Raw genomic sequence first — 16,083 nt, forward strand, 5'->3', positions numbered from 1 at the left:
ATATTTAAATTTATTTTAAATCATATTGTGAATACTGTTAATGTGAGATTACATTTTGTTTTAAAATGTGAATAAAAAATTTAAAAAATCATTTGGAGTAATTTTTACAGCGTACTTAGAACGTATTATCGTTAAGTTTTTTAATTGAATTTTACAGCATGTTGACGGTTTTGTTTCCCATTATATTATTTATTTATTTAATCTTTTCCTGTATTTCCGGTGGTGGGCGGGGTTTAAGATCAAGACGCAGCGCGTGGGGAGGCGTGGTCTCCACCGGCCAGCCTCCCCGCTGTGACTCCTCCTCTTCCTTCTTCTTCTTCGTCCCCTCCGCCGGTGTGGTTTTTTTTTTTTCCTCCGCGGTCCGGTGATGGAGCTCCGACGGTTGCTACCGCCTCTGCTCGTCCTCTGCGCCGCCGCCCGGTGCTCGGTGTCCGGCGCAGCCTCGCGTTCAGGACCGAGAGTCACGGACAAGGTGGGTGTTTTCTCACGCGCGCGCCGCTGGAGTCCCACTGGCAGCGATCACACTGGACGCACGCGCACGTGTACGGAAGAACCGACGTGATGGAAACAAGAAGCGCTCGCGTGCACGCCTGTCCACGTGTCCAATCACACGCGCACGCCTGACCTAATGCTAACGTTTGCAGGTCACGCCCCTTTCTGTCGGACCTGTGTCACTTTGTGTATAATTTTAGGACAACAGGGTGATTCAGTGGTTCGCTGTGTTCCCGTACATCCAGGAGGTCCCAGGTTCGAATCCCACCTGGCCCTGGAGTCCCAAGGACACGCAGGTGAGGCGACTGTAGGTGAGAGTGGACCCAACCTCTTGCCCAGTGACCGCTGGGATTGTGACTCTTAGCAGGAGTAAGGAGGTTCAGAATATTAACAGGGTGGCTTAGTGGTTAGCACTGCTGCCTCACAGCAAGAAGGTCATAGGATCAATTCCCACCTGTGGCCTTTCTATGTGCAGTTTACATGTTCTCCCCGTGTTTGTGTGGGTTTCCTCCGGGTGCTCCGGCTTCCTCCCACATCCAGAGACATGCAGGTTAGATGGACTGGAAACTTTAAATTGTCCGTAGGTGTGAATGTGTTTGTTTATCTATATGTGACCCTGCAACAGACTGGCGTCCTGTCCAGGGTGAACCCGCCTCACGCTCTGACTGCTGGGATAGGCTCCAGCCCCCAGTGACCCCTGAAGATGAGTTAGTGAGAATATTAACAGATGGTACTTTTTTCTCAGATGACAATTTATTTTAAGAATAAGAACTGTGAGGTCAAATATTTTGACTTAAAGGGGTCATTGTGTCCAAAAAAAAATGCCTACAGCTGAGCCGCTCTCGCTCAGATGGCGTGATTGTGGTGTTCAGAGGTGCATGTAGCCCTCAACAACATGCAGCTGCCAGCACTCACCAGGGCGCGGTGAGTGCTTTAGTCACGTCAAAATAATCACCACTCAGTTTCACTCATCACGCCGTCGCCACGCACACACCTTCTGTGTGGGAGGGGCGTCAATGGAATTGCGATAATGTGTCCAGATTCAAGATTTGGGAATCATGGTGTAATATTTGATTGTAAAGTTGTTGTTTTTTTTTACCTGACTGATCGCACTGCTTGTGCTGATGTGCCGCTTCAGCTGATAGTGTTGTTTTCTTTTTATTTGTTTTTGTTTTTTTTTTTACTTTTAAACAGCTTTGTGACAAAACATCAGCAAACTGTTGCGTTGGTTCATATACGTAGTTATTACTATAAATTCCTCAGAAAATACACAGTGCAGTGACACAAATTGTGTTTTGTGTGTGTAGGTGTTTTTTGACATCACAGTTGCAGGTCACGAGGTTGGTCGGATTGTCATCGGACTGTTTGGAGACGTCGCACCGCTCACTGTCAGGAACTTTGTTGCCCTGGCAACTGGAGAGGTACACACAGTGAAAAAAACATAAATACACGTAAAAAGAAAACTCACTTTCAACTTATTTTCATGTACAGTGGGGTAAAAAAGTATTTAGTCAGTCCCTGATTGCGCAAGTTCTCCTACTTAGAAAGATGAGAGAGGTCTGTAATTTTCATCATAGATACCCTTCAACTATGAGAGACAAAATGAGGAAAAAAAAAATCCAGGAAATCACATTGTAGGATTTTTAAAGAATTTATTTGTAAATTATGGTGGAAAATAAGTATTTGGTCAATAGCAAAAGTTCAACTCAATACTCTGTAACATAATCTTTGTTGGCAATGACAGAGGTCATACGTTTCCTGTAAGTCTTCACCAGGTTTTCACACACTGTAGCTGGTATTTTGGTCCATTCCTCCATGCAGATCTCCTCTAGTCTCTTCTGGTCTTGGACATGGTTGAGTTTGGAGTCTGACTGTTTAAGGCTGTGGACAGGTGTCTCTTATACAGATAACAAGTTCCAAAAGGTGCCATTAATACAGCTAACAGGTGGAGGACAGAAGAGCTTCTTAAAGAAGACGATACAGGTCTGTGAGACCCAGAAATCTTGCTTGTTTGTGACCAAATACTTATTTTCCACCATAATAAACAAATAAATTCTTTAAAAATCCTACAATGTGATTTTCTGGATTGATTGTTCTCATTTTGTCTCTCATAGTTGAAGTGTACCTATGATGAAAATTACAGACCTCTCTCATCTTTCTAAGTAGGAGAACTTGCACAATCAGGGACTGACTAAATACTTTTCTACCCCACTGTACTAGGTCCGTTAGAAAACTATCTGACCTTTTTATTTTTTACAAAAACCATATGGATTTGAATCACGTGTGATTGCATCAGCCAAGCTTGAACCTTCGTGCACATGTGAGTTTTTTCACGCCTGTCGGTTGCATCATTCACCTGTGAGCAGGCTTTGTGTGAGCAGTGGTCCACCCCTCACGTCGGGTTTTTATTGCAAATAAAATGAGCTTTGCTGCATCAAATTTTTCCAGAAACTGTGAGAGACCTCCAGGTGGACACCATTCGGAAAATTCATATGGATTTCAGGGACAATTTTATGGGGATTACACAGATTAAGGAGTGCTCCAGCCGGTTTAAAGACCGCCCACAACGTCTGAGAGCGCGGCACACTCCGAGCACCGATCGACAGGCTGAAACAACCAGATCATTTCCAAAGTGAAGGCTTTGTTGATCCGGGACATCGTCTGACTTCCACAGAAATGGCAGAAGACGTGGACATCAGCACTTTTTCGGCACATTCCACTGTTACAGGAGTTTTTGTCATGGAAAGAGAAGCGGAGGGATGCGCCATGGCGCGGACAAAAGCACCTCGGTGTTGGTCTCACAGGACGGCTTTCGGTGGCTTTTCAGTCGTGTGACTATCCGAGAAATTGTGGATGAGCTGAACATGCCAGAACATGTCCTGTGAGGCTTCATCACGGCGTTGCTTTGCGCCATGCGGCTCTATCCCGACACGAATTTCTCCGCTCCTCTTTCCATGACAAAAACTCCTGTAACAGTGGAATGTGCCGTTCATTTCCAAACTGAACGCTGTGTTGATCCGGGACGTTGTCTGACTACCACAGAAATTGCTGAAGACGTGGACATCAGCACTTTTTCGGCACATTGAGACAGACGTGCGGAGAAATTCACGCATCAGGACGGAGCCGCATGGCGCAAAGCAACGCCGTGATGAAGCCTCACAGGACATGTCCTTGCATGTCCAGCTCATCCACAATTTCTCGGATAGTCACACGACTGAAAAGCCACCGAAAGCCGTCTTAAAGCCATCTGAAAGCTGTCCTGTGAGACCAACACGGAGGTGCTTTTGTCCGCACCATGAGCGGCTCCATGGTGCATTCCTCCGCTCCTCTTTCCATGACAAAAACTCCTGTAACAGTGGAATGTGCCGAAAAAGTGCTGATGTCCACGTCTTCTGCCATTTCTGTGGAAGTCAGACGACGTCCCGGATCAACAAAGCCTTCACGTTGAAAATCATCTGGTTGTTTCAGCAGGGTTTGAGTCTGTCGATCGGCGCTCTGAGTGTGCCGCGCTCTCAGACGCTGTGGGCGGTCTTTAAACCGGCTGGAGCACTCCTTAATCTGTGTAATCCCCATAAATCGTCCCTGAAAGCCATCTGAATTTTCCGAATGGTGTCCACCTGGAGGTCTCTCTTAGTTTCTGGAAACATATGATGCAGCAAAGCTCCAAATCATTCAGACATTTTATTCACAATAAAAATCTGACAAGAGGGGTGGACCACTGCTCAGACAGTGCCTGCTCACAGGCGAATGACGCAACCGACGGGCGTGAAAAAAGGTCGGATAGTTTTCTAACAGACCTTGTATATAGCGCCAAATCACAACAAAGTTGCCTCAAGGTGCTTCACACCGTGCGCTAGAACAAGCACACGGACGACAGTGGTAAGAAAAAACTCCCTCACAGTGGTAAGAAAAAACTCCCTCTGATGATTTGAGGAAGAAACCTCAATAGACCAGACTCAAAGGGGTGGCCCTCTGTTTGGGCCATGATACAGACAAAACTTACAAAACGAATATACAGGAAATTTTGCTGGGGCACAGGATGACTCAAGATACATTGTTTCTTTTTTAATCTCACACATGATTTAATACAAATAACAACATGAACATATAAATCAAAGCATGAATAAACTGGACATGAGTTCAATTTTGTCGCATCGTTATATGTACAGCTTTATGGTTTTTAATATTTGTTTTTATTTACTATGCTACTGTTGCTGTGCAACTGTCCCTGTGTCACCATCTTACTGTGTCACTGTTACTGTGTAACTTACTGTCTTACTGTGTCACTGACTACGTTTACATGCAGCCAATAACCCTTTCATACCCTTTCATAAACGGAATATTAGCAATAACCCGGTTGCGCTAACTGTGTCACTGCCTTACTGTGCCACTGTGTCACTCTTACTGTGTCTATCTGTGTCACTCTTACTCTGTAACTGTCTAACTGTGTCACTATATAACTGTCACTGTCTTACTGTGCCACTGTCTTACTGTGTCACTGCCTTACTGTCTAACTGTGTCGCTGTCTGTGTCACTCTTACTGTGTCGCTGTCTGTGTCACTGTCTTTGTGATTCCAGAAGTGATAAGAAGTGTTTTCAACATCCAAGCTCTGACAGAAAATTATTAATCCGCTACAAAATAATAATTTTTTTATACAGTGTCCAGTGCACAGTTCAGGTGGGATTGGGCGGAGCCAAAATAGCCTGTCCGGTCCTCATAGCTGCCAGGCGCTCAGATAATGGGTTTCTAACAGCCTCATCCTCACCACTAACATGCCTCTAAAATCCTTGTTTGTCCTCAGTCCCTCGTACACAAACTGCCCCATGCTGTTGTGCCTAAATTTTGACATTCTTCCACACTCAGAGATGAGCCTCATTAGCTGAATATTCTGCCTCTAAGAGCCTCTCACAGCTGGACTCGTACCCCAAAAAAACATGCCATGTGGCTCATTATTCATCCTTCATTATTCGGTGGGACCAGGGCTTAACTGTCTTAATGTGTCACTGTGTAACAACGTCATGTTGTTGATTTGAATGTTTGTGTGTCCAGAAAGGTTACAGCTACAAAGGAACCAGATTTCACAGAGTCATCAAGGACTTCATGATCCAAGGTGGAGACTTCACAGCTGGAGATGGAACTGGAGGTGAGACCAGGACTGAAAACTAACAAAACCAGCTAACAAACAAATCCAAATTCTAAAAATGTTTAGTTTCCAGCAGGAGACAGGAGCAGAGATCTGAATTTTTTTTATTTTTTTATTTAACTCCTTTGGACAGAAGGTCTGAAGGAACTCATGTGAAGGTGCATGTTGCGCCAGCTCCGTCTGGACATTTTCCCAAAAGCCTCCTGTAATTTTGTGTGGACGTTCCTCACAGTGGACCAGAAGATTAGTGGTTCAGGCACCAAATTTGGCACGATGATTCTCAGCATGTGACTCAAAGTATCCGGTTGATTGGATACTTGAAAATTCAAGATGGCCGGCAGAATGACTACTCGAAAATCAGTTTTTGCATAGAAATGTTCCTACTTGATCAATTAAAATGATCCATCCATCCATCCATTTTCTTCCGCTTTATCCGGAGTCAGGTCGCGGGGGCAGCAGCTCAAGCAAAGCCACCCAGACCTCCGGATCCACACACACCTCCCCCAGCTCCTCCGGGGGAACCCCAAGGCGTTCCCAAGCCGGCAGAGAGATATAGTCCCTCCAGCGTGTCCTGGGTCTTCTCCGGGGCCTCCTCCCAATGGGACGTGCTCGGAACACCTCTCCAGTGAGGCGTCCAGGGGGCATCCAGAAAAGATGCCCGAGCCAACTCAACTGACTCCTTTTGACGTGGAGGAGCAGCGGCTCGACTCCAAGCTCCTCCAGTAAAAAATCAAGGACTGAGACGTCGCCCGGTATGGCGGAGCTGGGGTCCCAAACTGGAGCCAGGCCTGGGGCTCGCGCGTGAGCGCCTGGTGGTCGGGCCTTAGCCCATGGGGTCCAGCCGGGCTCAGCCCGAAAGAGCGACGTGGGCCCGCCCTCCTGTGGGTTCACCACCTGCAGAGGGGGCCATGGGGGTTGGGTGCAGAGAGGATTGGGTGGCGGTCGAGGGCGGGTGGCCCGGCAGCCCGGTCCACGGTCACAGCCCCTGGCTGTTGGGATGTGGCAATTAAAATGATATTGATGTCAAATTCCATTTTGTTATATTTTATTTGGAATTTATTATGTTTTATTTTTGCTTCAGTGCCAAATTAGAGTGACGTTTATTACATTCAGTGTCAATGGATTTGAAAGTCTTCATCTCTTGAAACTGCTGCATGTTGGCTGATGAAAAAATGTTTTAGTGTTTAATATGTTATGTTTAATAGCTGTCAACATGGTTAAAAGTCAGTTTATGCCACTAAGAACGTCATGTTGGAATGTGACAAATTATACCCGGTATGCCTGAAAACCTACAATTTGACACCAAGATCACACAAATAAGAATAAGAAAGCACTTAAGAAAGGAAATAATTTTGCCAAAACAGTAAACATTGCTTTTTTTGGTGGTGGCTTTTTTCACTGGGGCTGTCAAACAGATCCATTGTGATGAATAATGCACAGTTTGCCGTGAATATTCCACAAATCAGTGGCGTAGGAGCATTTCTGCGCAAAATGTCCAAGTTGGACAATGGCCGCCATCTTGGATTTTGAAGTGACCATTGGACCAGATTCAGTAAGTACCATCTTGGAAATTGTCGCACCAAAAAACGATTTTGGTATAAAGTTGATGTTATCTGCTCCTCTGTTGGGTTAGGTAAGTTTGGACTTATGAATTGGATCTCCCTGGAGCCCTCAGGACACCCCAAAAGGGTAAACAATTTTAGGTGAATGCATATGAATGACATGCTGTCAAGAGACTTCAGGGTCTCTTTCTCACACACACACCCAAACCCTTCTCCCCTTTATTTCTCATCTCATCTTCACCCACTTACCTGGGATCGGGTCGCTGGGGCAACAGCTCCAGCAGAGGACCCCAAACTTCCCTTTCCCTGGCCACATTAACCACCTCTGACTGGGCGTTCCCAGGTCAGTGTGGCAATATAACCTCTCCACCTAGTCCTGGGTCTTCCCCAGAGTCTCCGACTGGATGTCTCCTGGAACACCTCCCTAGGGAGGCGCGCAGGGGGCATCCTTACCAGATGCCGAACCACCTCAGCTGGCTCCTCTCAATGTGAAGAAGCAGCAGCTCCACTACGAGCTCCTCATGAATGACTGATCTTCTCACTTTATCTCTAAGTGAGACACCAGCCACCCTCCTAAGGAAGCCCACTTCATCCGCTTATACCCGTGATCTAGTTCTTCTAGTTTTTGTCATGACCCAACCCTCATGACTATAGGTGAGAGTACAAATGAAGATTGACCAGTAAATCGAGAGCTTCGCCTTTTGGATCAGCTCCCTTTTTGTCACAATAGTACAGTAGAGTGAATACTACACCACCCCTGCTGCACCGATTCTCCAGCCAATCTCACGCTCCATTGTCCCGTCACTTGTGAGCAAGACCCTGAGGTACTTGAACGCCTTCACTTGGGGCAAGACCTCATCCCCTACTCCAAGTAGGTAATACATCAGTTTCCTGCTGAGAACCATGGCCTCAGAGTTAGAGGTGCTGATCCTCATCCCAGCCGCTTCACAGTCAGCTGTGAACCGATCCAGTGAGTGTTGGAGGTCACAGGCTGATGAAGCCAACAGGACCACATCATTTACTAAAAGCAGCGATGAGACCCTGAGCCCACCAAACCGGAAACCCTCCTCTTCTCGACTACAACTCGATATCCTGTCCATGAATATCACAAACAGGATTGCTGACAAGGTGCAGCCCTGGTGGAGGCCACACCCCACCGGAAACAAGTCTGGCTTACGGCCGAGCACCCGAACACAGCTCTCTGAGTACAGAGATTGGATGGCCCTGATAAAGGACCCCCTCACTTCATACTCTCGCAGCACCTCCCCCAGTATCTTCCAGGGTACCCGATCATACGCCAAGTCCACAAAACACATGTAGACTGGATGGGCATACTCCCAGACACCCTCCAGGATCCTTTTTAGAGTGAAGAGCTGGTCGGTTGTTCCACGACCAGGACAGAACCCACATTGTTCCTCTTCAATCTGAGGTTCGACTATCGGCTGAACCCTCCTTTCCAGTACCCTGGAGTAGACTTTATCAGGGACGCCGAGTAGTGTGATGCCCCTGCAGTTGGCACACATTCTCTGGTCCCCCTTTATAAATATGGGGACCACCACCCCAGTTTGCCACTCCTTAGGCACCGTCCCAGACCTCAACGCAGTGGTGAAGAGATGTGCCATCCAAGACAATCCCTCCACACCCAGAGCCTTCAGCAAATCTGGACGGATCTCATCAACCCCCGAGGCCTTGCCACTGCGGAGTTGTTTGACTACCTCAGTGACTTCCACCAGGGAAATTGATGATAATCCTCCATCAGCTTCCAGCTCTCCCTCTACTATAGAGGGCACTCCGGTCTGATGCAGGAGTTCCTCAAAGTGTTCCTTCCAGTGGTGGATTACCTCCTCGGTTGAGGTCAGAGTCCCATCCTTACTGTAGACAGCTTGGATGGTTCCATGTTTCCTCTCCTGAGGTGCCTCACGGTCCGCCAGAAGCACCTTGGTGCCGACTTAAAGTTCTTTTCCATGGTTGCTCTGAACTCCTCCCACACCCGCTGCTTTGCCTCCCCCACAGCAGAGGCTGCCGCCCTTCGGGCCTGTCGGTGCCTTGCAACAGTCTCCGGAGTCTTCTGATATAACATGCCGGAAGGACTCCTTCTTCAGTCGGACAGCTTCCCTGACCACCGGTGTCTACCACGGTGTTTGAGAGTTGCTGCCACTTGAGGCACCTAAGATGTTCAGTCTACAGCTCCCCGCGATCGAAGCTTTAAACATCGGCCATTCTGGTTCAATGCCCCCAATCTCCACAGGGATGCCAGAAAAGCTCCGCCGGAGGTGTGAGTTGAAGATCTGCCGGACAGTGGGCTCCTCCAGATGTTCCACAGACACTCTTGATTTAAATAATATTCCATTTTACTAGGGCTGCAGCTAGTCATTATTTTTGTAATCGAGTATTCTATTGATTATTCTGCCGATTAATCGAGTAATTCCATAAAAAGTACTTTTGCATTTTTAAACGACATCAATAGTCCAGGGCTCTCCCTGAGCAATGGTACAGTGTCGCTGTGCCATCACACAGATTGTCAAATTTAGTGTCTCTCTTTCTGTTTTCCTGGGTAATTATTCAGCACTCCTCTGACACTGGGCCGTAAGCGCAGCCGCCAGGCAGTCAGTGTCATCCTCAGTCAGTCAGGCTGCATCTGAACGTGGTGCGGGGTGCGATGATTTACCATCTGAACGTGGTGCGGGGTGCGATGATTTACACAAACTGACTCCATATATGACTAAATGAAGTACTTTTGTTTATTTTCGGAAATGCGCTCCATTCTCAAAACAGTACATGAAGTGTTCTCTCTCCCTCCCTCTGTCTCGCTGTCTCTTTAGAATGCTGAAACAATAAACAAGGGATATTTAAGTACGTTTGTGAGTACTGGCAATTTTTGGGGGGTGGGGGGGGGCATATAATGGATGCTGAACTTTAAGATCTGATGTTTCGAGCCCTGACGAGGCAGCAGTGAGTCCCGCTGTATGTCTGCAAAGGCGAGTGCCGTTGAAACAGCTGACTGTGGTTTGCTTTAAATGCGCACTGCGTATTAAAAGCAAACCACAGTCAGTCAGTTTCAGATGATCGGCGTGGACTCTCTGTTAAAAGGCTTTATTTTACTTTGTGGGTCGCATTGGAAAGCTGTTATTGTTGCTACATTGATTAGCTCTTACATGGCTTATGCGCATGTTCTAGTCATTGTCTGTGTTTTTTTTTTCTGGGAACGTTGCAGCGCCACACACAGGCCTGGCATATGTACTACAACGTTAAACGGCACTTTGAGGCACAGAGTTTGCCTTGAACATTTTTTGTAATCAAATTATTCAAGTTACTGGACTGATCGTTTCAGCCCTCCATTTTACTGTTCCTGGATTATCGGTTCATCACTTACTAACTGTACTCTTGATTTTTCTGAATTGATCACTTCCTGGAAGTAATCTGATCGGTTTCCTGGCCAGGTCACAGCATCTACGGAACGACGTTTGCAGATGAAAACTTCAAGCTGAAGCACTTAGGAGCCGGCTGGGTAAGCACAAACACATTTTACTTAACTAGGTAACTTTGACACTCACTCAAATGTTTGACCTCTGGCTGACCTTGCCATGGCCACATTTTGGAGTAAAAGAAATGTGAATTTTGAACTTGACCCAAACAACTGACCTCTGGTAAACTTTATGCTGCCTGGGTAGTTCCTCAGCCTACATATGTGTGCCACGTTTGGTGGCTACCTTAATAATAATTTTGACCTTTGACCCAGTGACCTTGAATTTTCCCAAAACAAGCACATTGAGGGTGTTAATTGGCTGAAGCATCTCAGTGGAGGAGTCAAACATTTCAGAAATTATAGTCTGATGAAAATCGCAAGGAATTCTTAAAAATCTGCTGGAAAACCAAACATCAAAACAAGATCAAATTTCACCAGGTCACGTCCCAGAACCACGTGGATACTGATTAACCAGGACGGGTGTCACCAACCAATCAGAAGCTGCAAGACTCTCCAACTATTGCGTGCTGTTGGCCAATCAGATGGCAGCACAACTGACAGATTCGGATTTCATTTTGTGTGTGTGTGTGTGTGTGTGTGTGTGTGTTCGTTCGTTCATTCATACCAGGTGAGCATGGCCAACGCGGGTCCAGACACTAACGGCTCTCAGTTCTTCATCCTGGCTACGAAGGCTCCGTGGCTGGACGGGAAACATGTGGTTTTTGGAAAAGTCCTGGACGGGATGGTGGGTGGAGTCACAGTCACACACGCCTTCTTTTAGCTACTGCCTAAATTAATTTCAGTTTTCAATTTAGTTAATTTTATATAGCGAGCAGGGGTGGTGGCCAAGTGGTTAATGCGCTTGGTTTCAGTTCAGAAGGTTCCGGGTTCAAATCCCACTCCTGCTACATTTCTCCATGTAATGTGGAGTTGCGTCAGGAAGGGCATCCGGCATAAAACTTGTGCCAATTCAACATGCAGATCCACCTTGGATTTGCTGTGGCGACCCCAAGTGCAAACAAGGGAGCAGCCGAAGGGACTTACTTATATAGCACTAATTCACAACAAGCTGCCTCAAGGCGCTTCACACAAGTAAGGTCTAACCTTACCAACCCCCAGAGCAAGAACACAGGTGACAGTGATAAGAAAAAAACCTCCCTCTCATGATGATGTTAAGGAGGAAACCTCAAGCAGACCAGACTCAGAGGGGTAATCCTCTGCTTGGGCCATGCTAACAGTTAGAAGTTAACCGCTCCTCTTTCCATGACAAAAACTCCTGTAACAGTGGAATGTGCTGTTAATTTCCAAACTGGACGCTGTGTTTTATCCAGGACGTTGTGGACATCAGCACTTTTTCGGCACATTGAGACAGACGTGTGGAGGAATTCCGCGCCTCGCGGCGGTGCCGCATGGTGCAAAGCAACGCCGTGATGAAGCCTCAAGGGACATGTTCTGGCATGTCCAGGCACATCCACAATTTCTCGGATAATCACTCGATGGAAAAACCACCGACAGCTGTCTGAACGCCATCTCAAAGCCGTCCTGTGAGACCAAAACGGAAGTGTTTTTGTCTCGCTCCAGTAGCGAATCCATCGTGACGCGTGAAGCCTCCGCTCGGCTTTCCATGACAATATCTCTTGTTAAAAGTGAAATCTGCCAGAAAATGGTTGATGTCCAGCTCTTGTGATAACCAGAGAAATGGCACACGATGGTCACGGATCCAGACAGCCATCCGTTTAGAAATGAAATGGTCCTCAGCCTGTCGATGGCGGCTTTGGAGCGCGGCGCGCCCCACAGCCGCCAGGGGCCGTCCTTAAAGCGACAGTAACACTCCTTATTCTCTACCAAGCCTGTAACATTTTCACCGAAAGCCAGATACATTTTTCTAATGGTTTCCAGCTGCCAGTCTCTAACAGTTTCTGAAAAAATTCTGATGGGGAAAAAAAGCCCAAATCATTCCACCATTTCCTGGCAATGAAACAACAACGAGGGGGCTGGACCACTGCTCACTCAAAGCCTGCTCACAGGCGAATGACGCAACCGTCAGGCATGGAAAAACTCACGCATGCGCACGAGGGTTCAAGCTTGTCTGACGCAATCACACGTGATTCAAATCCATATGGTTTTTGAAAAAAAATAAGGTCGGATACTTTTCTAATAGACCTCGTAAATTGCACTAGTAAAAAAACAAGAGCAAGACTTTTCTGACGTCTGCCAGTCTGGATCACATCCAAAATGTAATGGAGCGTTTCATGGCCTAATACATATCTGTGGTGCAAATTTGGTGAGAATCCATGAAATAATTTTGACGTAATCCTTCAAAGCATATATAAAGTGAAATCTTGATCCAGAATCTGGATATGGATCCAGATCGCCTCTAAAATGTAATGGAGCGTTTCATGGACTAATATGTATCCGTGGGGAAATTTGGTGAGAATCGGTGAAATCTGGATTCAGATCCAGATCACCTCCAAAATTTAATGGGTTCTTCCATGGCCCAATACCTATCTGTGGTACAAATTTGGTGAGAATATATGAAGTAGTTGAAGTAATCCTCCAAAGCCTATTTAAAGAGAAATCTTGATCCAGATTTGGATCCAGATCACCTCCAAAATTCAGTGGAGTCTTACATGCCCTAATAGCTATCTGTGGTACAAATTTGTTGAGAATTCATGAAGTAGTTTTGACATAATCCTTAAAAGCATACATTAAGTGAAATGTTGATCCATGCATAGTTTTGACGTAATCCTGCTAACAGACAAATAAATGCAGGTGATCATCAAAAAACATGCGACTTACACTCCAGAAAATCACTTTACAATTAAAGAGCTGATAATACAGAAAAAAGAAGCCTTGTGTGTGCGTGTTTTTTTTTTTTTTTTTTGGAGCAGTGTGACTCCCAGTACACTCCAGAAATACAGTACAAAGTCATGTAAACACACCTGACAGTTTTTGTATTTTTGTTTTGCACTAAACAACTTAAAAATGGTGTTTTAACTTATGTTGTTGTTTGTGTTGTTGGAATCTTTAGGACCCGAGAGACGACTAAAAGTCATCTGATGTGGACCCTCTTGAAATCGCACAGTTTATTATTATTATTAATACTTTTCAAGCTCCAATTTCGGCCCTTTCCCAATGCTCAAAAACTCACCAAACTTAACACAAAAATTTTCAAAAGACCCTCCCCATTGTTTTTTTTGTTTTGTTTTGTTTTTTTGTTTTTTTTTGTCGTAGCCTCACGAAATTTGGTACACATATTTACCATGCTGAGATGCAGAAAAAAGCCCCTTAACGTCGTGGTGAAATGTCGAAAAGAAGTCGGCCATTTTGATTTTAATTTAATTTTTGCCATTTTTGGCCATTTCCACGCGTTAGATTTGAACAAACTCGTCCTAGGGATTTCATCCAGTTGTCTTCAAATTTGATCATCATCATCATGACCCAATGGTGATCAAAAGTTATCAAAAGAATGTAATTAAGTCAAAAGGCGTGGCTGCTAGGGTTCGTCAAACTTTGACGAGCGTTTCTGGCACGTCATTTCACTTTGAACAGCTGTCACGCCCACATACTTCATCGTAGATCCTTCAATCTTGCTGGACATGATGACGGCTCCGCTCTGAATGTCTGCATATATTATCTTCTCACCTAACGCATAGTGCCCCCCCCAGTGGTAACAGGAAATGTTCTATTTATACTTTAAGAGGTACTGATGCCACATAGTTAACCCAATCACCTTCATTCCATTTCTGAAACATGCAGAACAAGTTGGTGAACGTACATGGTAATCGCACTGAAGTTACGAGTAATGGCGTCCATGTGGCGGCGTGCTGAATATCGATCCTTTGTCATGAAATTATGTTCTTCCTTTTGATGGCTGTAATTTTGTCATATCATCATGACAACTGATACACAGGTACAGCAAGACAACCTCTTACCACAACCTTGATAAGGGCGTCACCCATGGGTGGGGCAAAATGCCTTTATAGCGCCCCCTTGAAACTTTCATAAACCCCTCCCCATAGGGGTTTTTTGTAGGGAGTAGGGAGATGAAAATTGGTACACATGACTTGCATAAATGTACAAAAAAGTCTCTTGCACCACTGGGTAACGACTAAAAGTCATCTGACGAGCACCCTCTTGAAATTGCGCTGTCCGGGGAGGCGGTGGCGCAGGGACACGAGGGCTCATCCATGACTGCTTGCAGTCCTAGTTATTATTGAATCTAAAATGCTGTAGAGTCGACTCTGAAATTCTGCTATCGTGACGAAGCTACGACTCAGAAACATTAGTCACAAATATAAATGTAATCCAAGTGTTTGCCACAACTGGCATAAATATTGTGCACCCCCACCCCGAAATAAAGTTGTAAGAACACCATCTACCCAAATGCTAGTCTGATGGATGGGGTTTAGTCATAGAGCGAGTGCTGACAGGATGTTTAATCTGTGTCCTTGTGTCCCTCTGACAGTCTGTGGTCCATACCATCGAGCTTCAGGACACCAACGACAGGAACCTGCCGTACACAGAGTGCGTCATAGTCAACAGTGGCAGGATCCCCGTCAAAGAACCCTTCATGGTGGAGGTGGAGGGCTGGTAGGCTGGACCACGTAGGATCATGCTTAATTTACATTTGAAAGGGATTCAAACTATGTGACCACAGAACTGGTTCTTTTGAGTTCGCCTGTTTTTTTTGTTTTTTTTTAAACTGGACCTGGTCCTGAGCCAGACCTGCTCGTCTCTTCTGACCTTTAACCTTCAGAAGCCTGTTTCATAGAACATGTGTCAAAAGTATGAAACTCACTGCCTCATGGTTCAGTTACAGTTCTGTCACAGTTTTCAGGTGTAGGCGTGGCTTAATTCCGATGTGTTGACACCGGTCCATAATTTTAAATATAGGATTCCAGTCAGAATAGGCTCATTCCGGTTAGTCAGTCCACATGTATCATTTACAAGGCCGTGATGAAAATGATCATATCAACATGTTTACACATTTCTTGATGGGATTTTGATGTGCACAAAGCAGTTCATGTTGCCATGTGCACTTTTATTTCAGCACCCACTTTTTCCATTTTTGCTGCCCAAACTGCAACAGGAGAGATTTCATTCTAACAAGGAGAGCAGTGGAATGTGCTTTGTATTTGTTTTTACTTCTTCCTGTTTCTCCACCGTGGACCAGACTTGGTGACCAAACAACTATGTAACTCCTTATTCCCTTTGTTTCTGATGATCAAAACAGGCAACGATTTTATTTACGCTGTTTAAATTTTTTCTTCAGTCTCTTCCTGTTACAGTGAAATCTAGAAGGATGTTTCTGACATTTAAAACACGCGTAAAGTCTTCATAGTACAGTACAACTTACCTAAACAGTCATCGTATAAACCAGATATTCGTACTCACTGGACAAAAGCAAAATTCCTAT

The 16,083-nt window shown here is 45.5% G+C and overlaps 1 protein-coding gene across 1 annotated transcript; it reads left to right on the plus strand.

The window, feature by feature from the left end:
* The first annotated feature begins 342 nt into the window (after window positions 1–342).
* LOC117511311 (peptidyl-prolyl cis-trans isomerase C) lies at window positions 343–15,562 on the plus strand. The gene is made up of 6 exons (XM_034171339.1): window positions 343–472; window positions 1,800–1,913; window positions 5,543–5,636; window positions 10,639–10,706; window positions 11,293–11,409; window positions 15,133–15,562. Exons 1-6 carry the CDS (start codon window positions 368–370, stop codon window positions 15,259–15,261), a joined length of 627 nt encoding a protein of 208 aa, XP_034027230.1. The 5' UTR covers window positions 343–367; the 3' UTR covers window positions 15,262–15,562.
* The last annotated feature ends 521 nt before the right edge of the window (window positions 15,563–16,083 follow it).

This window comes from Thalassophryne amazonica, chromosome 5 (genome assembly GCF_902500255.1).
Source record: "Thalassophryne amazonica chromosome 5, fThaAma1.1, whole genome shotgun sequence".
Lineage (NCBI taxonomy): Eukaryota > Metazoa > Chordata > Actinopteri > Batrachoidiformes > Batrachoididae > Thalassophryne > Thalassophryne amazonica.